Genomic DNA, 24,368 nt, shown 5'->3' on the forward strand with positions numbered 1-24,368 from the left:
ATATAAAATATACTATATATCATATAAAATATATAAATGTACTATACTATAAATGAATACATTATGATACAGTTATTTTTACTTTTATTCTCTCAGCAGGAATTGGGGCTAAGAAGCAGAAAAAAGAACAAAGCAATAAAAAGGGTATCACCCACTTTTATTTGACCCTGCCATTATTTAAAAAGTCCATGGAAAGGGTAGATATTTCCATAATCCCTTAGAAGTCTGTATTATTTGCAGAAGCAAACTGTACAAGTATGAAAGACAATGTACAGAATAGTGTCCAGCTCCTAAAACAATGTTTGGTATATAATAGATGCCAAATAAAATTTAGTGAATACATGTTCTTCCTTTATTTAAATTCAAAACAAAAACTAAAATTTGAGTCACACTAAGAAAAAACTGCAGAAAATTTAATCATCAAAGACAAAAATAACAAGAAACCCTAAAAATTACTCCACTACACATGCCGTTATTAACATGCTGCTATACGGTTAAGTCTTATTTTAAAGTAAAATCTATATAGCATACATGAATTTTACTCTATTTTTTCCTATAAAAATTACATTCTTCACCAGCAACCAGGTTCTGCAAAAAATATGCTCTTAAAAGCATGTGATTTAATAATATTTTTTCTTTGAAGACTCTTGAAGACTCTTATCTTTCTACTGACAGTATCTCTTGGCTTGCATTTTGAAGATATGTTCCTAGATATTCTTCTATCGTCTTGTGCTAATGAGGCAAGGGCTGGCTTACTGGCTTTCTGGTAACCTCCCAGATTTCTTAATAGAACAAGAGCATTTATGTAGTGTCATGTCCTGCTTATCCTTCCTCACAGGGAAAATAAGTAGAACGGTCTCTTAACATGGTAACAGTCATCAGCCTAAGAAATAAAAAACTGGATTCCTAAACATGGAGGTCTAAGACTTCTCCTCTTCTTTAGGAAAGGGAGGAGGTAAAACTATATATTTCTATAGTACTAAGATCTATCCTAGTATCTGACATACAGTATTTTCAATACATTTTCTTACAAATGTTCACATCTTTAATTTTGATGCAGTATAAACAGCTAGAAAACTTGCCCAAGTTCACCCACTTATGTCAAAGCACAGTTCATAATAAGATCAAGACTGGTTAATAAAAGGGGTGCCTGGGTGGCTCAGTCAGTGGCTCAGCCAGTGGCTCAGTCAGTCCTGGGTGGCTCAGAGATCAGGTCATGATCTCATGGTTTGTAGGATCAAGCCGTGAGTCAGGCTCTGTGCTGACAGTACGGAGCCTGCTTGGGATTCTGTCTCATCTTTCTCTCTGCCTCTCCCTGCATTTGCACACGCTCTCTCTCGCTCTCTCTCTCAAAATAAACATTAAAATTAAAAAAAAAATTGTTGAGGAAATGAATATAGACAGACAAAGCAAAGTCAAACTCCAAGGCCATGACCTTTTATTAAACCACATTTGGCATTTCATAATCAGGTTAATTTTTTTAGGTTAATTTGAAGCTTATGAAATATTATATAGTTACTCATCTTAAAATTTTTTTTAAATAGAAAGTTAAAAAAAATTCCAGTATAGTTAATATACAGTGTTATATTAGTTTCAAGTATACAATATAGTGATCCTACATATAGTATTCGCCTTATAGTCAGCAAATTTACTCTTTTAAAATATTTTGATAATGGTGAATGTTTTTGGAATGGTCCATAATTTCTTAGACACATGTGCATGCCTAGGGAAAAAAAAAAAATCCCTACTCACAAAAGACCGAGTAGCTTACTGGAGTATTCTTGAAATACTAAAAAGGAACTCTATATTAAGCTGAGAAGATGAAAGTTTTCTACCAATCTGTAGGATAGTGATAGCAAGATAGTATGTTAAGTCCAGCATGCTCCAACTTAAATTAAGCTCCATCTTGGATTATTACAAAGTGGTAAGAAGTAAAGAAAAGAGCAAAATTACTTGTCCTGTTAGTCCTAATGTTTCAAATCATTAGAAAAAGTGAGAAAGAGAGAAGTCAGATGTGATGTAAGAGACAGACAGAAAAGGAATTTCACAATACAAGACATTATAATGAAATGACTAATAATTATAAAACCTATCTTGCATTTTTTAAAAAACCATCCACCACTCCTATTCCTTTGTAATGACCAAAGTTATTTCTAGATATGGTTAAAAGTAATGCCTCCAAAATCTAGCCCCAAGTGGTTAATCTATTTACCTGGTGGAGGCAGCCAGGAGCCATAGGGGGAGTAAAGAGTCAAAGACTATTTATATTCAGAGGCTAGTTGGAAGGAATTCAAGGACCTAAGCATGAGAACAGAAATATAAAATTTACTTAAGAAGTTATTAGCATAAAAAAGGGAAGAGGAAAATTACTTAGTATTAAAAGTTACTTAGCATTTAATACTTTAATACTTAAAGTATTAAAAGACTTGTAGAAAGAGGAAAAAGATAAAGAGCATAACAAAAATAAAATAATAAATTTTCTTAGGCCTCCCAGAAACAACACTTGTAGTTGTTATAGGACCATTAAAACTACTAAATTAGGGCTGAGAGTATGAGAAAATGTCTCGTTGTTCTGTTAAAAACATAGCCCGCTAATTATGTGTAATATATGTTGATGTCTGGAAACAACTGATGGTCAGTAATGTTTTCAGTAAGCATCAAATAAGCACAAAATAAACTACCTGGGTAGCTGCCTCCTTCCAGGGCGTCGTAACTGTTGGGCACTGGAGAAGCACTGCTTGTGGTAGAAGAGCTGTCAACACCTGAAAGGAAACCAAAACATCTACTAAGTTTAACGGGACAATGTATCTTAGAGCAAGCAGCCTTTGGCAATGTTGAAAAGGATGTTTTGCCGAACTAGGAAAATTCCTGAGTCTAGTAAACGCTAAAAGTGACTGATGTTTCATGATATTTAAAAATCATATATAAACTTATGTTAATAAGAGTGGGGAGAATATGGAGCTGACAAGTGGAACAAAATTTAATCAATTTTAATGACTTTTATAAGGCAGCACAGCTGTATGGAACCTCCTAGAAGAGGAGTCTATGGCTTGGTTGTTACCTCACATGTTACCAAGCATTTCTATGCCTTAGTTTATATATCTCCAGATTGGAGAATAAAAATCTGTGAGATTAACAGGAACCATCAGTGGCAATTTATGAGACTTAGTGATAGGTCACATGGATAAAATAAACAGTATATTTATTTCATTCATCCACTCAATAAATATTCTGAGCCTACAGTTATCATAGGGCGATATGCAAGAGTATACACTGATGAATAAAACTGAAAATTCACATGGTCCCTCTCTTGTATTAGAGATCTTGGGCTCTTTCACTCTAAGACAAATATCTGGTAGAGAGGTGATCCCTAGTTCTTACCACCAATATTATAACGGGGTTTAAACTGCATTTTAGGTTAATTTTCAACTGCGATATAAAAAGAACAGGTATGCATAATTATCTTTCATTGAATAATTTTAGGTGCCATGAGAATTAGGTATACTGACTCAGGGCATAATGGCTAAAGCTTTTTGCAAAGGAACATTTTATTATCAGCAAAAAACATGATTTAGAGGCAAAAGACTGAAGTTACTTAGACTCTGTTCTTTACTTGCTATATTAACTTAGGGTAAGTGACAATTGTCAGTACTAATACTCTCTTCTGCAAAATGGGAACAATTTAAAAAATGCCCTACATGTGTGCTTCTTAATGTTCCTGTGAGGCTTAAATGAGATGGTGAATATGAACTGAGAAAATATAAGGGCTATAAAATAAGTAATAGGTAGAAGATACTAACGTTTACTAAATGCTTTGTGATAAATAGAAAATGGATGCATATATGTGTCATTCTTAATTAAGAATGGGAAATGATGGCTCTTCCTTTTGTTCTTTGTGTTTGTAAATATACAACTAAAAAAGAATGCTGATATATAAGGTCCTTTTGAAAAGTTTGAAAGTAAAACATTAAAAAACAATACACCAGTACCCAAAGCAATATTCAGTGCAATCCCTTTCAAAATACCAATGGCATTTTTCACAGAACTAGAACAAACAATCTGAAAATATCTATGGAACCACAGAAGACATCAAATAGCCAAAACAATCTTAAGAAAGAAGAACAGGCCTGGAGGTATCACAATCCCAGGTTTCAAGATATATTACAAAGCTATACTGATAAAAATAGTACGGTATTGGCACAAAAACAGACACACGGATGTATGCAACTGGGTAGAGAGCTCAGAAATAAACCCACGCTTATAGGACCCATGAATCTATGACCAAAAAACCAAGAATATACATCTTAATAAATGGTGCTGGGAGAAGTGGACAGCTACATGCAAAAGAATGAAACTGGACCACTTTCTTACACCATACACAAAAATAAACTTAAAATGGATTAAAGATCTAAATGTGAGACCCGAAATCATCAAACTCCTAAATTAAAAATGCAGGCAGTAATCTCTTAGACAGTGGCCTTAGCAATTTATTTATGGATATGTTTCCTCAGGCAAGGAAACAAAGGAAAAATAAACTACTGGGACTACATCAAAATAAAAAGCTTTCACATAGCAAAGGAAACCATTAACAAAACAAAAAGGCAAACTATTGAATGGAAAAGATATTTGTATATCCTATATCTGGTAAAGGGCTAATATTATATAAAGGACTCATAAAAACTCAACATCAAAAAACAGTCTGATTAAAAAATGGGCAGAGGTCTGGAATAGGCATTTTTTCCAGAGAAGACATACCGATGGCTAACAGACACATGAAAAGACGCTCAACGTCACTAATCAGCTGGGAAATGCATATCAAAACCACAATGAGATATCACCTCATACTAGTCAGAATGACTAGCTAGTATCAAAAACACAAGAAACAAAAAGTGTTGGTCAGGGGCACTTGGGTGGCTCAGTCGGTTGGGCCTCTGACTTCGGCTCAGGTCATGATCTCGCGGTTCTTGAGTTCAAGCCTATGTGGGGCTCTGTGCTGACAGCTCAGAGCCTGGAGTCTGCTTCAGATTCTGTGTCTCCCTCTCTCTCTGTCCCTTCCCTGCTCATGCTCTGTCTTTGTTTCTCTCTCAAAAATAATCATTAAAAAAAAAAAAAGGTGTTGGTCAGGATGTGAAGGAGACATAACCCTCACGCACTGTTGGTGGGAATGTAAATTGGTACAGCCAGTATGGAAAACAGTATGGAGGTTCTTCAAAAAAAACCCCAAAATACCATACAATCCAAAAATTCCACTACTGGGTATTTACCCCCCAAAACCAAAAAGCTAATTTGAAAAGATATATGCACCCCTATGTTCACTGCAGCATTATTTATAGCCAAGATACAGAAGCAACCCAAATGTCCACTGATAGATGAATGGGTAAAGAAGATGTCACCACATACATACACACACACACTCACACGCACACGCACAAGAATATTAGTCAGTCATAAAAAAGAATGACATCTTGCCATGTGCTATAACATGGATGGATCTAGAGGGTATTATGCTAAGTAAAATAAATCAGAGAATAAATGGCATATGATTCTACTTAGATGTAGAATCTAGAAAACAAGTGAACAAATAAACAAGAAAACACTTTAAAAAATTTTTTTAATGTTTATTTATTTTTGAGAGAGAGAGTGAGAGTGCATGAGCAGGGGAGGAACAGAGAGAGAGGGAGACACACAATCTGAAGCAGGCTCCAGGCTCTGAGCTGTCAGCACAGAGCCCGATGTGGGGCTAGAACTCACAAACCGTGAGATCATGACCTGGGCCGAAGTCGGATGCTTAACCGACTGAGCCACCCAGGCGCCCCAAGAAAACAGACTCTTAACTACAAAGAACAAACTGGTGGTTGCCAGAGGGGAGGCAGGTAGGGGTATGGGTAAGATAGGTGAAAGTGATTAAGAGGTACAAACTTCCAGTTACAAAATAAAATCAGTCATGGCGATGAAAATACAACATAGGGAATATAATCGATAATACTGTAATAACACTGTCTGGTGACACACAGTGACTACATTTATTGCAGTGAGCACTGAGTAATGTACAGAATTGTCAAATCACTATGCTGCACATCTAAAACTAATATAACATTGTATGTTAACTATTCTTCAATGATAAAATAAAATCTTTGTTTAGTAAATCCACCCCTCCCCTACGCAAGACACCAAAACTTAAATATTCATCAACAGATGAATGGATAAACAAAATGGCTGGGATATTTTTCAGCTATACAAAGGAATAAAGTACTGATACATGCTACAGTGTGAATGATCCTTGAAAACATGCTAAATGAAAGAAGTGAGACACAAAAGGTCACAATTATATGATTCTATTTATAAAAAATATCCAGAATGGGTTAAGTCTCCAGAGATACAAAGTAGACCAGCTGCCAGGGGCTGAGAGAAGTGAAAATTGGGAAGCTACTACTTGATGAAAAGATTTTCCTTTTGGTAGGATGAAAGTTTAGTTCTATCCATTCAGTACCTTCACAAAGTTAGAACTAGATAGAAGTGGTGACTGCACAGCAACCAAAACGCTAGAATCAGATAGAGGCGGTTATACTACTGACACTGAATGATACACTTTAAAATGGTTAATTTCATGTTACATGACTTTCATCCCATTCTTACACCTTACACTAAAATTAACTCCAAATGGATCACAGACCTAAATGTAAGCACTACAACTCTTAGAGTACAGGAGTAAATCTTCATGACCTTGGATTGGCAAAGGATTCTTAAATATGGCATTAAAGCCACAAGCAACAAAAAGAAAAAAATAAATTAGATTTTATCAACTTAAAAACTTTTGGGCTCCAAACAATACCATGGGGGAAAAAAAAAGAGACAACCCCCAGAATGGGAGAATATATTTGCAAATCATACATCTGATGAGGGTCTAGTATCCAGAATATAAAAAGAATTCTTATAACTCAACAATAAAAAGACAACCAAATTAAAAATGGGTAAAGGGCTTAAAAAGAGATTTCTCCAAAGAAGATAAAGAGCCAATAAATACATGAAATGATGCTCAACATCATCAGCCACTAAGGAAATGAGAATCAGAGTAACAATGAGATGCCACTTCATATCCACCAGGATGGCTATAATTGAAAAGACAGATAATCCCAAGTTTTGGCAAGAATGTGCAGACACTGAAAACTTCATGAGACTGGAAAACGGCACGGTCATGTTGGAAAACACCTTGACAGTTTCTAGAAGGTTAAACAGAGCTACCTTATGACTTGGCAATTCCACTTATGAGAAATGAGAACACACACCTCCACAAAAAGCTGCACATGAATGTTAACAGCAGCATTATTCATATGGCTAAAAAGTGGAAACCCAAAAGTCCATCAGCTTGTGAATGAATAAACAAAATGGGATGTATCTACACAATTAAATATTATTCAGCAATAAAAAGGAATGAAGTATTGATACGTGCAACAACATGGATGAACCCCGAAAACATCATGCCTTAAAGAGAAAGAAGCCAGTCACAAAAATCCACATATTAAATAATCTATTTATATGAAATATTAGAATAGAAAAATCTAGACACAAAAAGTAGATTAGTGGTTGCCCAGAGCTGTAAGCATGTGTGTGTGTGTGTGTGTGTGTGTGTGTGTGTGTGTGTGTGTACATACAAGAATTAAGAACAGGAAGTGACTGCTAAAAGGCAGAAAGTTTCTACTTGGGGGTGATAAAAATGTTTTGGTATTACATAGCAATGGTTGCAGAACTTTGTTAATATAAAACTGCCAAATAGTACAATTTAAATGAGTGAATTTTATGGTATTTCAATAAAGCTGTTGTTAAAAAAAATACCATAGCATTCTCTCTGATCAAGAAAAACTTTTATAAATATCAAGAAGTAATTATTCTTGAAAAAAAATTAAGTTGAAAGGTAAGATTGCTTACACGTATCAAATTACTTTAAGGAACATACTACTTATGCTGCTTATCTTCCTTCATGCCAAATCAAATATTAATGCTTAAAAATTTGGCCAATTTTAATAATAATGCTATATCTACAAACTTTAAAGTATTAATTTTGTACAAATACTGTTTTATTTATTGAAAAATTTGAAACCTGCTAGTTTACTTTAAAATTCACTTTCAGGGGTGTCTGGGTGGCTCAGTCAGTTAAGCATCTGACTCTTGATTTCAGCTCAGGTCATGGCCTCACCATTTTGAGATCAAGCCCCACGTCAGGCTCAGCGTGTAACGCAGAGCCTGCTTGGGATTCTTTCTTTCTCTGCCTCTCCTTTGCTCACTCTCTCTCAAAACAAATAAATAAACTTTAAAATTCACTTTCAGAAGAAAAGAACCAATGCAAATCTCTATTTTGAACTTGTTGAAATAGCAAAGCAATGATAAAAGTGTATCATTGATAAAAAAGTTCATCAATGATAAAAGTTTATCTGGATAAATCAAACTCAACTTTTCTAAAAGACTCAAACTTTTCTAAAATTTAATGTTTAGATTAATTCTACTTAGGTCATGCCATCACTGCCAGAACAAGTCAAAGCGGCATTTTTTTTTTTTTAAAGAGGTACATTATGTAACTTACAAGTTGACATTCTGAACATGCTTAAAAGCACCTTCACAATTCTCCTACCATCTTACAGAATAAAGTCTAAGTACCTTTTATCAAAATAGGAACTACAAAATGTGGCTCCCACCTGCTCTCTTCACCTCTATTTCTCTCCTATTCCTATACCATTTTCTCTTTTACCTTATGATGCAATCACACTGATCTCATTCTGCACCCAACACACCATCTTTCCTGGCATTTATACACCGTATATATTGGTTCACTAGCCTAGATTCTGTTCTTCCACATGGCAAATTCCTACTCATCCTTCAAATTTCAAATCCTCCATAAAACCTTTCTGATACGTGCATGGAAAATCATTTCTACTCCTATGGTGGGACATTTTTTCAACTCCTAATTAATGTACTTTTCAAGATATATTGTAATCATATATGCTTTCCTATCATATTTGAGGAGGAGGCTATGCTGCTGTCTTAATCTCTGGAACCATAATACCAAGCAAAATACTGCTTTCTGGGTACAAGCTAGCTTTGGTTAAACGAATAGCTTTGGGACTTGTCCACATTCTTAAACATTACATAGGTCCAGTTTGCAGACACTTATATACCACATACTCTATATTATTGACTAAATACTATACATTTGCTGGCTGGGGAAAAAAATAAAGCATTTTCAAATGTTTAGTATTGCACTTAATCATATTTGGGGCTAGCCTAGATATCTAATTACTACTTGAATACTATTTCTATTTGAAAGTACCTTTAAAATTTTAACTCTAGATGCTGGTACCAAATTTCCTCCCACTGAACCCCTAATATTCTGCTTCTCACCTTACAGAAAGTTGGCAGTTTACAGCTATAGCAATCATATATCTATGTACAGGATGTTTACAAGCTAATTATTCAGGTAACAGGTACCACATTAAAAAAAATGTATACGAATACTGAAAACCCTCAAATACTTTTCTTGTGGCATGAATATCCTTTTATATCCTTCAGAGACCCAGGACATGTGTTCAATTTATAAAATTTAAAAAATCCGTTCCATATGTATTGAATTCAGCTAAAAGATATTTACTTGTTAAAATAATAAAATAGGGGCGCCTGGGTGGCTCAGTCGGTTGAGCGGCCGACTTCGGCTCAGGTCATGATATCACGGTCCGAGAGTTCGAGCCCCGCGTCGGGCTCTGTGCTGACAGCTCAGAGCCTGGAGCCCATTTCAGATTCTGTGTCTCCCTCTCTCTCTGACCCTCCCCTGTTCATGCTCTGTCTCTGTCTCAAAAATAAATAAACGTTAAAAAAAATTTTTTTTAAATAATAAAATAGTACATCAAATAAAGGGAAAGACAGATTTGAACCTTTTAAGGATTCTCTTCAGGGGTGGGAAAAGGGGGGAGATATTGGTCAAAGAGTACATACTTCTAGTTATAAGATGAATATGGTTAGAAATCTAATGTACAGCTATAGTACTATAGTTAATAATACTGTATTACATATTTGAATAAACAAAAAGAAAAATTCTCTTTGGAAGTGAGACCTAAGTAGGCCAATAAGGTCTTGTTATCTATAGGCGTCGACTTTAACTCATTCTGTGTCAAAATACGCCATTATCTTTTACAATTCCCAAGGCAAACCATAAACATATCATTAACTCTGATGCAGCACCTAGCACTGAATAATTACTATTAGCTTGTGTGAAAGTCAAACAAGAACTGTGACCTTAAAACTCATTATGAAAAATCAAAAGTTTTATTCCAATAGCACTTACAAAATGTAGCACCAAGCTGTCACATTCCCAGAGCCATGTAAGAAAGCTTCCTGTTGTTCTCTGGCCATTTCCTAACCTGAAAATTCCCTAGAGGAAAGGTGACTGAGAGTTTGTATAGCAGGTAACAGAAGATTAACTGACAGGGCTTTTCAGGGAACAGGGCTGAGCACAGCCTAAAGTCTGAATTAGTCTTTGCGTTACTTCCCTCTTTGACATTATTTCACTTCTCCATTTTTATTCCATTGCTATTCCCTTTCACTCCCACTTTCAAGTTGTTATCCCTTACTATTACAAGTCTGACAGTATCTGTCTGCAGTACAGTACCTAAAACTAACAGAAGGTCCACTCTAGCACTAACAACTAAAGGAGTCAACACCTGAGACCAAATAAACTAAAGAGAAGAATTTAAGATAAAACCATGTGGGAACCTGACAGCTTGCTAGTTGTTCAAGCTTCCTTTAAAGTTTATTCTCCAACAATTCTGAACTTTTAGGAGCTTCTAACGAAATATGACTGCCCCTAGTAAAAATCCTATTGTAGTTTTCTAGTGTGTATTTTGTGAGAAAATTTTTAAAAGAAAGTCTACCTATAGCATGCCATTTAGAAAATATAATTAGATTGTAAATGTAAGATTGAAACTGAAATAAAAGTTTTCCTTTAAAATCGAAAGTTAAAAAAAAACATTCCTGTACTGGACTGTTGCGTAACCTTGTTGTCAAGAAAACCATAAGCTTTAATAAGTGAAAAGCTAAACAAGTAGTTTCTTTTACCATAAAGAGGAATTTTACTGATTTCCAAACCTGCCCATTAATATTTTGTTGTTCTTTGATAAATTTTTTCAAAATCGGAGAACAATTCCATGTGAACAAAACACACAAAAATCTTATGAATATAAGGAATGAATACCACTGAAATGCTTAAAAAGTAGAGCACTCCAAATCTCTTTATTATAGATACTTATATGTAATCCCCACAACAACTTGAACCACTGTCTTTTACCTCTTTACATAGGAAAAAATTATTGCAACTGAGATTTAAAAAAATAAAACTAAAATTCATTCATTCATTTAAATTTTATCAAGAAAGAAAATCTTAAGCAGGCTCCATTCTTAGCACGGACCCCAACGTGGGGCTTGATCCCAAGACCCTAAAATATGGCCTGAGCAGAAATCAAGAGTCAGATGCTCAACTGACTGAGTGCCCCTGTCCCCAGGTGCCCCTAAAATTCATTTAAAAGCTAAGATCTCTGGGGTGCCCGGCTGGCTCAGTTGGCAGAACATGTGACTCTTGACCTCAGGGTTCTAAGTTCCAGCCCCATGTTGGGTGTCAGAGACTACTTAAAAATAAAATCCTTAAGAAAAAAAAGCAAATTTTTCCTTGGCTGCTTTCTTTCCTACTCAAAACATGTCTTTAATTTGCAATCAACAAACATATGACTTTTTAAACAAACCATGGATTGAGAACACCAGGATTCTAGTAAAACTGTCCATGGTATAGTCTTATTATTTTGTTCCATAATAAAAAAAAAAAGGCACAGGAGGAAGATAATATGTAAGTAATAGAGTAGTGACTACTGCCACGTGCCCTTTAGTTCCTTCCTACTCCAGTGCTTTGTGTTCTCACTAGGAGACAGAGACTCTTTTCCTTTTCTTTTTCACACCTTCGTGTAGACAAAGAGGCCTTGGTTTGACTCCCCACTCTGCTGCTTAGTAGTTGTTGGACCAGAGACAAATGTTACTTAGCTTGTTCAGATCATAGTCAACTCATTTGTAAAATGAAGCCAATTATCTCTGCCTTACAGGATTGTGGAGAAGAATAAACTGAAATAAAAATATAATCTTAGGGCGCCTGGGTGGCTCCGTTGGTCAAACATCCAACTCCTGATCTTGGCGCAGGTCATGATCTCGCAGTTTGTGAGTTGGAGCCCCATGTTGGTCTCTGTGCTGACAGAATGGGGACTGCTTGGGATTCTCTCCCTCTCTCTGCCCCTCCCCCACTCACTATCTAAAAACAAACAAACAAACATCATCTCAATGTTAGCAATGACAATTAATCTTTTTGAGTCCTTACCATTTGCCAGATAGTGTTCTAGGCTCTTTACAAAGAAAACCTTCAACCCTTAAAATAACCATATGTAATCTCATCAGTATTGTTATTCCCATTTTACAGATGAACGAACTGAGACTCAATGAGTTTAAGAAACTTGTCACAAATCTAGGAAGGGTCAAAGTCAGGATTTGAATCTAGAAAAACTGACACAAAACCCCAGGGAGACGTATTAGCTCTTCAGTGCCGGCACTGGCATACAGTAAGTGCTCAAAAATGTTAGGTATTATTATAGTTTAAATGCCATGAGTTAAGAACTCAGAAATTTTTCTGGTGTGGCCACTCTGGAAAACAGTATGGAGGTTCCTCAAAAAGTTAGAACCAGAACGACCCTAAGATCCAGCAATTACACTACTAGGTATTTACCCAAAGAATACAAAAATACTAATTCAAAAGGATACATGCACCCCGATATTTATAGCAGCATCATCTACAATAGCCGAATTATGGAAATAGCCCCAACTATCAATTGATGAATGGATAAAGATGTGGTATATGAATATCTACAATGGAATATTCCTCAGCCATAAAAAAGAGTGAAATGTTGCCATTTGCAAGGCTGTGGATGGAGCTGGAATATTATGTTAAGTGGAGTAAGTCAACCAGAGAAAGAAGACAAATACCGTATGATTTCACTCATATGTGGAATTTAAGAAACAAAACAAATGAGCAAAGAGGAAGAAAAGGGGGAAAGGGGCAAACACCAAGAAACACACTCAACTATAGAGAACAAACTGACAGTTACCAGAAGGGAGGTGGGTGAGAAGATGGGTGAAGTAAGTGATGGGGATTAAAAAGTGCATTTGCTGTGATGAGCACAGGGTGATGTACAGACGTGCTGAATCACTATTGTACACCTGAAACTAATATTATGCTGTATGTTAACTGACTGGAATTTATATAAAACCTTTAAAAAAAAAAGAACTCAGAATTTTAAATCTGTAATATACTCAAGAAAAAAAATAGTTAAACAAGATAAGGTAATTGGAGAAAAACCATAAATGCTTAATCTTTTTGATTTCCCAATTTTTTTCAGTCTAAGGAAACAGGAGTTTCAACAACTGCACTTAATTGCAAGCAGAATAAAAATGAGAGTAATTTAGTTAACTATACTGGAATTAAAAAGATTTTTTTTAAATGAGAGTAATTTAGGCTGACAACATTATACAAAATAACACATTTTTGAAATGTGCAAAATAAGGATGAGAGGATCTGAATAATATATACATTAAATAGTAATAATTCAGGGCCTGGGAACAATAATCCATTTAGTAGCAATATCCACACACTACAATCAGATCTTGGTTTCATTAAAATACCCTTTTCCACTAAACAAAATAGGACTATTTGGAGAAAAAGCTCAGTCCATGGTTGAAGCAATGTAAGATGAGCTAGAAACATCTTACTGAGACCTCAATGTGCTTAAAATATATGCTTAAAGACTCATGGAAACATTAAAAAAATTTTTTTTTAATATTTATTTTTGAGAGAGAGATAGAGCACAAGTGTGGGAGGGGCAGAGAGAAAGAGAAGGAGACACAGAATCTGAAGCAGGCTCCACACTCTGAGTTGTTCCCACAGAGCCCAATGCGGGGCTGGAACCCACAGGCTGTCAGTTCATGACCTGAGTCAAAGTCAGATGCTTAATCGACTGAGACACCCAGGTGGCCTTCATGGGAATATTTTTATTTATTTATTTATTTATTTATTTATTTATTTATTTATTTATTTAATGTTTATTTCTGAGAAAGAGTGAGGGGGAGAGACACAGAGAGAGCGAGCGAGCGAGAACACGCATGAGAGTGCGCGTGCATGAGCAGGGGAGAGGCAGAGAGAAGCGGGACAGAATCCGAAGCAGACTCCAGGCTCCGAGGTGTCAGCAGAGCTCAACGTGGGGCTTGAACTCACGAACCGTGAGATCATGACCTGAGCCAAAGACAGATGCTTAACCGAATGAGCCACCCAGGTGACCCCATGGGAACATTTTTACAACGTTTATTTATTTTTGGGACAGAGAGAGACAGAGCATGAACGGGGGAGGGGCAGAGAGAGAGGGAGACACAGAACTGGAAACAGGCTCCAGGCTCTGAGCCATCGGCCCAGAGCCCGACGCGGGGCTCGAACTCACGGACCGCGAGATCGTGACCTGGCTGAAGTCGGATGCTCAACCGACTGCGCCACCCAGGCGCCCCCCATGGGAACATTTTTAAAAGACAGTTTGAAGGAGCTGTCACTGGGCCAAAACTAGGATAAGGTGCTGTCAAAATAACCAATGTTTGTAATAGATTATTACCTAGTGAATAAAGTAACAATCCATGAATCAATATGAACCCAAAGAAGTCAACAAGGGAGAAGAAAAAGTTCTCCTTTACAGTGAAACCTTGGCTCATAAATATTGAAGGAATGTTGGAATTAGAAAATCAGCAATGAATACTTAAACTGAGCGAAAGTTTATAGTAAAGAACAGGGCATTACATGCTATCAAAAAATCTCCCCAGAAATTATTTATTAAAAATTTTTTTAATGTTTATTTTTGAGACAGAGACAGATAGAGCATGAATGGGGGGAGGGGCAGAGAGAGGAGTCACAGAATCTGAAGCAGGCTCCAGGCTCTGAGCTGTCAGCACAGAGCCCGACACAGGGCTTGAACTCATTGACCATAAGATCGTGATCCGAGACGAAGTCGGAGACTCAACCGACTGAGCCACCCAGGTGCCCCTGCCAAAAAAAATTTTTTTAAGTTTATTTATTTTGAGAGAGACCAAGATAGCGCAAGTGGGGAGGTGTAGAAAGAGAGAGGGAGAGAGATAATCTCAGGCAGGCTTCCGGCTGCCAGCACAGAGCTTGATGTGGGGCTTGAACTCATGAAACCCTGAGATCGTGACCTGAGCTGAAACCAAGAGTCAGATGCTTCACTGACTGAGCCACTCCAGCACCTCTCCCCACAAATTATTTATTAACTCCAAGAGGAAAAAGAAGTAACTTTACTGTGGAAAAACCTGGAAGACACCATTTTAATCAAGTGATCAAAGTTAACACCATCAATATGGAAACAAATCAACATCATGTGCCTTGGAGAGAATGCACTAAGAACACATTACTTTAGTGGTAATCCTGCCTAAATACATGATTTGAATCTAATCACAAGGATACATCAGATAAACCCAAAGTGAGGTACATTCTACAAAACAACTAGCCTATATTCTTCAAAATTGTCATAGTCAAGAAAAAGAAAGGTTAACGGACTATCTCAGATGGTAAGAGTCTAAATAGAAATGGCAACAAAACTCGATGGATGACCCTGAATTGGATCCTGGACCATGAAAATAGCTATAAACGATCTTACTGAGACAACTGTTGAGATGTGACTATGGGCTGTGTAGCTGATATTGCACCAGTGTTTAATATCCTGATAACTGCATTGTGTTATGTAAGACATTGTTCCTATAATAAGGAACTATATGATATCTCCAACTTACTTTCAAACGATGCAGGAAAAAATGTGGAATTATGAAGTAAGTGGGGCAAAAATGGTTTATCTAAGTGTATATGGGAATTTCTTTTCCTCTTCTTACCAATGTTTCTATAAGGCTGAAAATTTAGAAAATTATTTAAAAATTAAACATTACTAAAAATCCAAAAAGATAGATGGGTATTTTATATATTTAAGGTAAAAAAAAATTACTCCCCACTGTAACCCTCTATTTTTTACCCTTCCTCGAATTGTGCATAATGATCTGAATATTTTTTTAACCAGTACTTGAATATAGTCAATCCTCTTTTTTAAAAAAAAAAAATTTTTTTTTAAACACTTATTTTTGAGAGACAGAGAGAGACAGGCCACAAGCCGGGGATGGACACAGAGAGGGAAACACAGAAGCTGAAGCAGGCTCCAGGCTCCGAGCTGTCAGCACAGACTCCGACGTGGGGCTTGAACTCACGAACTGTGAGATCATGACCTGAGCCAAAGTCGGACGCTTAACCGACTGAGCCACTCAGGTGCCCCAGGATCTGAATATTTTAAAAATGCACAGGAAATAAACTTTTGTTTATTTTTATTTTAATTTTTTTTTAACGTTTATTCATTTTTGAGACAGAGAGAGACAGAGCGTGAATAGGGGAAGGTCAGAGAGAGAAGGAGACACAGAATCTGAAACAGGCTCCAGGCTCTGAGCTGTCAGCACAGAGCCCGACGCGGGGCTTGAACTCACAGACCGCGAGATCATGATCTGACCCGAAGTCAGACACCCAACTGACTGAGCCACCCAGGCGCCCCAATAAACTTTTGTTTAAACATACTGTTTATAGAGCAAATCCTTCCATTCAATAATAAAAATAACAGGAGAATCATGGCTATATATAATTTGAAATATCTGCCTTAATGGTTGTCTTAAACTGTTAGAGTAATGGAGGAACTGAACTGGTTAATGTTTAGTAGTGCTCTACCCAACAAAGCCAGAAAAAGATATTCAACAGGCTGCAACACATAATCACATGTACAACTTCTTCCCCTACCAAGATATGAACTACTACGTCATGAAGCAAGATCATAACTACAAATTTTGGGCCTCCTAAATATATAACAAGAAGGACCAAAAAGGACCTCAAAGAAACACTGTTAATTTCTCTATCAGTATTATAAAGTCCATGTGGTTCATTTTGATTAGTTTAGGTAGCATGCAGAGCAGAAAACAAAACATTATTCCTCAAAGGGTGCTAAAGCAATCCATAAGCCAAAAGCTTCAGTTAGGATTCATTCTTTGGCATGTGACATGAGAGGATATGCATTTCTGAAAGAAGAAAGCACTCTATCATCATGAAAGATGTGTCATTACTTACAAAATGGTAGAGATGTCCAAAGGAGGAAAAATAAAACAAGCAAAAACACCTCATTTCAAGTGAACCAACCTTCTATAACCCAAACCAAGCAAGTTCATTGAGCTAAATCTGCAGACACTCTTGTTTTAAAGGCTAACAGACTGTGGACATAAAAAGAAAGCTTGAGTAGGAAAAGATCAAGAACTGGTGTAAAGCTAAAGCAGACCTGCTTCCTCATCCTCCTCCTCCTCTTCCTCATCATCGGAAGTTGATGACAAGGGAGTTGGTGCGGAGCTAGCTTGATTATTAACATAGTCACCATACTGCATGCCTGTAAAGTGGAAAGCACAAACACAAGAGTCAAACCAACAGGAAAGATGAGAAATAAAATTTTGACATTGCATCAAAAGTGAGAAAGAACTCTGACATTCTAAAGAACATCCCAGCATGCATTTTAATGTTAGCAAACTTATTATCAAAACTGGAACCATTAGAGAATCTCTGCAAAGCAGTTTAGTAAAAGCAGCTTTTATAATAACTGGTTTAAGTGTGAAAAACGTACCACGTATTACGCTGATAATATTTAGGAAACTGCAGTGATACTCTGAAAATTTAACTGAGCTCCATACATGTTTACCTTCATTGACCTTGGGGCCCTTGTGGCATACATCCTTTGGGACTGCGCATTCTTGGTGAGCAGTGATCATTTCTACTCAAATGAATTTATACAGCATTCAACACACATACAAATACTTGATACCTTCCTTCTGTTAATGCCACCTTGATGGTAACTCAGTTCTCGTAACGGAAAAAGAATGACAGTTAAAGAACTGTATTCAGAATAGTTCTCTGCTCACAGATGCTCAAAAAAAAAAAAAAAAAAAAAAAAAAAAAAGAAGAGCTAATTACCTGTGGTCCTACAAGTGTGACAATTACAAAACAGTGAATTTTCTGAGATGGCCAATCATCTCAGCTTCAGCCTACTGCCTACATGTAAGTCTGAGGTAGGTGGATAAGACTGGTCTTGTAAGACACACCAAGAAGAAAGATTATGTGGAAAAGGCACAGCGGGTTTAACTATATAACTCTTCTCCCCCCCTCCCCAAAACAGTGACTGGGTGTTTTTATAATTTAATTAATGTGGTAAAATTAGACTAACATCCACAAAATTTTAAGAGGGAAAATAAAATAATCCCAATTAAAAATACAAAAATAAAAAATAATATCCTTGTAAAGAAAATCTTATAGCTCAACTTGAAAAAAAGATTAAAAAAAAAAATGACACCGAAACACAGTGTGGATATTTAAGAACACTTCACAATATTGGAAGCACAATGAAGCGATGCCTCATCAAACTCACATGGTAGTCCCCTGACGCTTGCTGTCTTTTTTCTTTCAGGTGACCTTTTAAATTAGCACGTTATGAAATATGTCCCTTTGTAGCAACGTGGATGGAACTGGAGAGTGTGATACTAAGTGAAATAAGCCATACAGAGAAAGACAGATACCATATGGTTTCACTCTTATGTGGATCCTGAGAAACTTAACAGGAACCCATGGGGGAGGGGAAGGAAAAAAAAAAAAAGAGGTTAGAGTGGGAGAGAGCCAAAGCATAAGAGACTCTTAAAAACTGAGAACAAACTGAGGGTTGATGGGGGGTGGGAGGGAGGGGAGGGTGGGTGATGGGTATTGAGGAGGGCACCTATTGGGATGAGCACTGGGTGTTGTATGGAAACCAATTTGACAATAAATTTCATATATTGAAAAAATAAATAAATAAATTAGTATATTATGTTAATAAACATAACTCATGGCTATCATAAGAAAAATGCTATTAAAGAGAAAAATCTGAGTTCAGAAGAGAGCAAAGGTTAAACTGCAGATGAGTGAAGCTCTGATCTTCTCACTGGGACCAAAGAAGTCAGAGAAAAATCTGCTGGCTTTGCTGAAACATCTTTTAAATATAGATAAACAGTAGTTATTAAAAACTTATCTGAGAAATCAACTTGACACCCTGAAAGACCAAATTCAGAGTGGCCTGTTCCTCTAACAAAACCTATTTAAAATGAAAATTTGACTAATATTAGACCTTAGGTTAAATATACTAAGAAGTCTGCAATAAAACACAAGTTAACAGTAAAAAGATAGTACAGAAAATAAATTCTTCAATAAGAACTTCTTTAAAAATGAAGTACTTTCTCAAAATGCAATTAGCATTGCACTTTAAAAAGTATATACGTGTGTATACAATAAGAAGAAACAAGAGAAAAAAGAAAATCCGTTTACTGCGCTAAGACAGGCCACTAAGCAGGAAAAAATCAGAAGAGAATCCATTCTTTTCATGACTGAATCAATATGCAGGATGTTGACTCTGTAACTAATCAAAAAAGCCAAAATAAAGCACAAACCTATATGCATGATAAAACATTTTCCTCTCTTTGTCTAGATTTACTGAATTAACAGATTCACTTATTACTGGAAAAATATGCAGTGCTTAATTGGAAACAAATGAGAAGACTATACGATTAAAAAAAAATCTAAAGAACTACTTAATGAACTGGAACAAACCTATGAATAAGACAAAATAGAGTAATGTATCATTTTAGGTTATACTATGGCTGTCAATGTACCGTATTAACAGAATGTCACACAAAATACTCAAATTTTTACTTTCTCAAAAAAGGATGCAGTCCTTTTTGAGAAATTCTAGAGATGACAGTGTCAAGATTTGAGTCCTTCCCCAACTATGACTCTTACTATGCTCAGAATTTAGCATTCCTTTGCTTGTCCAAGTAAACTTTGTTTAAAGCTTGAGAATATTAATGGCACAAGAATATGATATTTTTGTGACTCCACAGAGAAATGATAAGAGCTCTGGAATAACAATCAACCCTTATTTAAAGCCCTGCTCTAGGCTGGGTACGGTTCATACAAACTGCAACAAATGGAGAGTTACAGCCAAAAGGGGGCTGACAGCCAAGTCATCTACGATATGTGTGAACTTCCTGAGTGCCTTTATTCAGACCTCCTTTAAGAGCCAGAACCTATGCATGAGATACTCAGGTTGCATATATGAGGTGGTAGAACATAAGGTCTTCTAGAGCTCAGCCTGAAAGCCACTGTAGAGATGTACATGGAGTACCTTCCACTCCAACCACCGCCACCTCCATCTCCACCTGCGCCAAATGGGGCAGGAATGCTACATCCCAACTTACTGTTTTACTTAGAACTTTCAAGGTATGAATCTTAGTAAACCAAGAGGCAAGACACACTTCATAGATAGAATCTGACACGATGAAGAGCTTTGTTACCAACAGGGCCCCAATATCTTAAAAAGGACATTCAGTTTAAACTGCCTACCACATTAAAGTACCTTCAGGCAAACTCTCCAAGAGACTGTATCCTTGGAGCTGCTTAATAAAGGGCATCTTCACTGTTCCCTGGATACAGCTACACTGGGAATAAATAAAATTAGTCTGAAGAGAACAAATCCCTTGTGGAAGCTAGCTTTTTTAAATTCAAGAGTTCAGACTTTTGAGCGGCTGTTATTTTTCTTTAAGCTGGTCTTCAAACTACATATGCATACTCTAAAACTTTCCAAGAGTTCCTGCAAAATAATGGCTTTAAGAGAATCAGTTTCCATGGTAGTCTTTCTAAAACTTACCCACCTTAGAAAGTGCCTGTGTTAACAGCCATTCTCTCACTTTACAAAGGAAACACATACCCTTAACTTCTCCTAAATCTTACATCGCCCTGAGATACAAAAATGTCTCTGGGACTAAAGGGAAAGCTTCTTCCTTCTTTAAATGATTAATCAAGGCACCTTCAATCTACAGACTTTCTTTTGTCTTGCCATACATGTTTCGGTTAAAGACGAAAGATGTTAGAAATAGGGCTGGGGCTCACTGGAATATTCTTAATTCAAAAATAGTGAAAAGTAAATTGGTGGGAGTAATTGTGAATTTATTTAATAATTCTGCACATGTGCAGCTCACAAGCACTACTGCCAAAGAACCCACTGCTTTTGAAAGAGTACCATGAGGACAAAGCAAAACCAGTAAGAAATACTGAGGAGACAAGCAGCAGAACACTGAATAAAGATAGGGGCTCTGGGTTCAATTCTATGTTCTATCAATTACCAGCTGTGTTTCCCTGGGCAAATTACTAACCTCTCTGGTTTTCATTTACATCATCTGTAAAGGGGGTAAGAACTACCTCAGATAGTGGTTGTTGTGAGGATTAAGTGAATTAATATATTTCAAAGCTTAGAATGATGCCTGAAATATACTAAATACTATATAATTATTAGCTATTATTATTATTGAACTTTAAAAAACATGTTTTTGTGTATATTTAATTAAAAACAATTATTTTCAGCTATTCTTAATATTTATCCCGACAGGGGACAGAACAAGTCATTACGAAAACTAAACTTCCACCAATCTGAAGAGTATTCTTAGCCATGTTAATTCTTTTAAAAACAAGTAGAATGTTTTCTAGGATGACCAATTTTTTTCAAGATATATTGGATAAAACTCATAGATAAAAATTTTACATAATTTCTTTCAAAGTCAACATGAAATATTCAATAAAGTATTTTACAACCTATTTTATCATAAAATATTTATGATTATAATCACTTCTCACCTCCTTATATTTTATACAATATTTAGTTATTTCTACCTCCTTTTAACAATAACAAAAATATTTACTAGTGGGTAAATCTGTTAGTACTCAGTGGTATATGTTTTTCTTTTTTCAATTAATTACATGGGAACATTGTTTTTAATGTTTATTTTTGAGAGAGAGAAAGAAGGGGAGAGAGAGAGCGAGCACGGGGGAGGGACAGAGAGAGAGGGAGAGAGAGGATCCCAAGCAGGATCTGAGCTGTCAGAACAGAGCATGACATGGGTCTCGAATTCACAAACTGTGAAATCATGACCTGAGCCGAAATCGAGTCAGGTACCAACTGAGACACCCAGGCACTCCAACATGAGAACATTTTAATCATGATGCCTGATTAAATAACAGAATTACTTTTCATTTTTATACTTGATTCCTATTTAAATATTTTAAAGACGCCAAATACCAGAGTTTGATACACATAACGCGTATATTTACTATAGGAATACAATGGTTTTCAAGAAAATCCTCATTCTTTTTTTTTTTTAATTTTTTTTTTTTCCAACGTTTATTTATTTTTGGGACAGAGAGAGACAGAGCATGAACGGGGGAGGGGCAGAGTGAGAGGGAGACACAGAATCGGAAACAGGCTCCAGGCTCCGAGCCATCAGCCCAGAGCCTGACGCGGGGCTCGAACTCACGGACCGTGAGATCGTGAGATCGTGACCTGGCTGAAGTCGGACGCTCAACCGACTGTGCCACCCAGGCGCCCCGAAAATCCTCATTCTTAAATAGTGTAATATCAGATAGATGTTACACTCCTTTATTTCAAATTTGGTAATGAAAAACAGCTTATCAACTCATTGCCTAATTTTTATAATCTACCATAAAAAAGGATACATTAATCATATTTGGTCTTTGACATTTAAATTTGACTGCTTTTAGTAATTTGGCTTAGAAGATATATGCTATAATTTATTTCTCAGTGGAGTTTATGATACCCCTTTTAAACTCCAGGAACACATTCCCTTGGATTAAAAAAATTAAGTCACATTTTCTGGCAAAGAATGAAATTTGTCTCACTGGTTTGAAAATGAGGACTGCCTTTGCCAATTAGGTTATATGGTGATGCCATATATAAAACAAATGACCTACATTACAGTTTAAAGTTTTTGATAAAAACTCATTTAAAGGATGTGATGAGATGTTATATTGGCAAAAGTATAATGAAATTCACAATACTCTGAATAATTGGTGATTCAGCAGAACAAGGATTGGGTTTGGAGCCAGAGGACCTACATGGGGTCTTGGCACCCCCTACCTAGAGAGTTTGTGTCTTTGGGGAACACACCTAAACCTTTCTAACCTTCAATTTTTCCTTTTATAAAAGGAAGATGAAATATGATATGCCTGCTTTACCTGATGATTGAGTGAGGTGATAAAAATTAAAGGTATTTTAAAATTATAAACTGCTGGGGCGCCTGGGTGGCTCACTCAGTTGAGCGTCCAACTTCGGCTCAGGTCACGATCTCACGGTCCGTGAGTTTGAGCCCCGCGTCAGGCTCTGTGCTGACTGCTCAGAGCCTGGAGCCTGTTTCACATTCTGTGTCTCCCTCTCTCTCTGCCCCTCCCCCGTTCATGCTCTGTCTCTCTCTGTCTCAAAAATAAATAAACGTTAAAAAAAAAAATTATAAACTGCTACATGAAAGTAATAATGGTACTATCTATCTACAAGCTGGAAAATAAAATCTAACAAACAACAATAAAAATTCTGACATGTAACCCAGAAGATTAAAAACGTTAAAAAAGTCTAAAGAAAACCACTACTTTAATAAAAGCCTTCCAATACCATTCCTATCTTCTTTACATGAAAAAATTTCTTAGCAATTGTATGTGTGAAGATAAAAACTATGAATGAAATTTATCTTTTTTTTTAATTTTTTTTTTTTAATTTTTTTTTTCCCAACGTTTATTTATTTTTGGGACAGAGAGAGACAGAGCATGAATAGGGGAGGGGCAGAGAGAGAGGGGCAGAGAGAGAGGGAGACACAGAATCAGAAACAGGCTCCAGGCTCCGAGCCATCAGCCCAGAGCCTGACGCGGGGCTCGAACTCACGGACCGCGAGATCGTGACCTGGCTGAAGTCGGACGCTTAACCGACTGCGCCACCCAGGCGCCCCAAAATTTATCTGAAGTTTATCTTATTCTAATAATGAGTCATACAAGTCAGGTACACAAAGCTATGATGGGGGTGGGGGAGAGTCATTCATTTCACTGAAAGATGTATTTCCATTCAAAATGTACTTTCCATAAAAAAAATACCCAAATTCATAATTTTTATGTTATTTTGACCAACTATATACTAATAATTATCTTGATAGTTCAATCAAGAATAAAAAAAAGTTAATGCTTAGACATGTACGATCATAAAGCAAAATTTAAATTTCATTTTATATAATATTACTATGGCAAAGAACTACGATAGAATGAT

The 24,368-nt window shown here is 36.4% G+C and overlaps 1 protein-coding gene across 4 annotated transcripts in view; it reads right to left on the reverse strand.

The window, feature by feature from the left end:
• The window catches only part of SEC24B (SEC24 homolog B, COPII component), a 100,994-nt gene that overhangs the window by 38,908 nt on the left and 37,718 nt on the right, over window positions 1–24,368 (reverse strand). For 2 of the 4 annotated variants that reach the window (XM_040476410.1, XM_040476409.1), the window contains exons 4-5: window positions 17,481–17,585; window positions 2,682–2,762 (exon numbers count right to left, since the gene is read on the reverse strand). In XM_040476410.1, the coding sequence (XP_040332344.1) occupies window positions 2,682–2,762; window positions 17,481–17,585 (186 nt within the window). The remainder of the gene's footprint in view (window positions 1–2,681; window positions 2,763–17,480; window positions 17,586–24,368) is intronic. The other 2 variants (XM_040476412.1, XM_040476411.1) reach the window with 1 other exon arrangement.

The sequence above is a fragment of the Herpailurus yagouaroundi genome, unplaced genomic scaffold (genome assembly GCF_014898765.1).
Source record: "Herpailurus yagouaroundi ecotype Mexico unplaced genomic scaffold, PumYag 28, whole genome shotgun sequence".
In the NCBI taxonomy this organism is placed as follows: domain Eukaryota; kingdom Metazoa; phylum Chordata; class Mammalia; order Carnivora; family Felidae; genus Herpailurus; species Herpailurus yagouaroundi.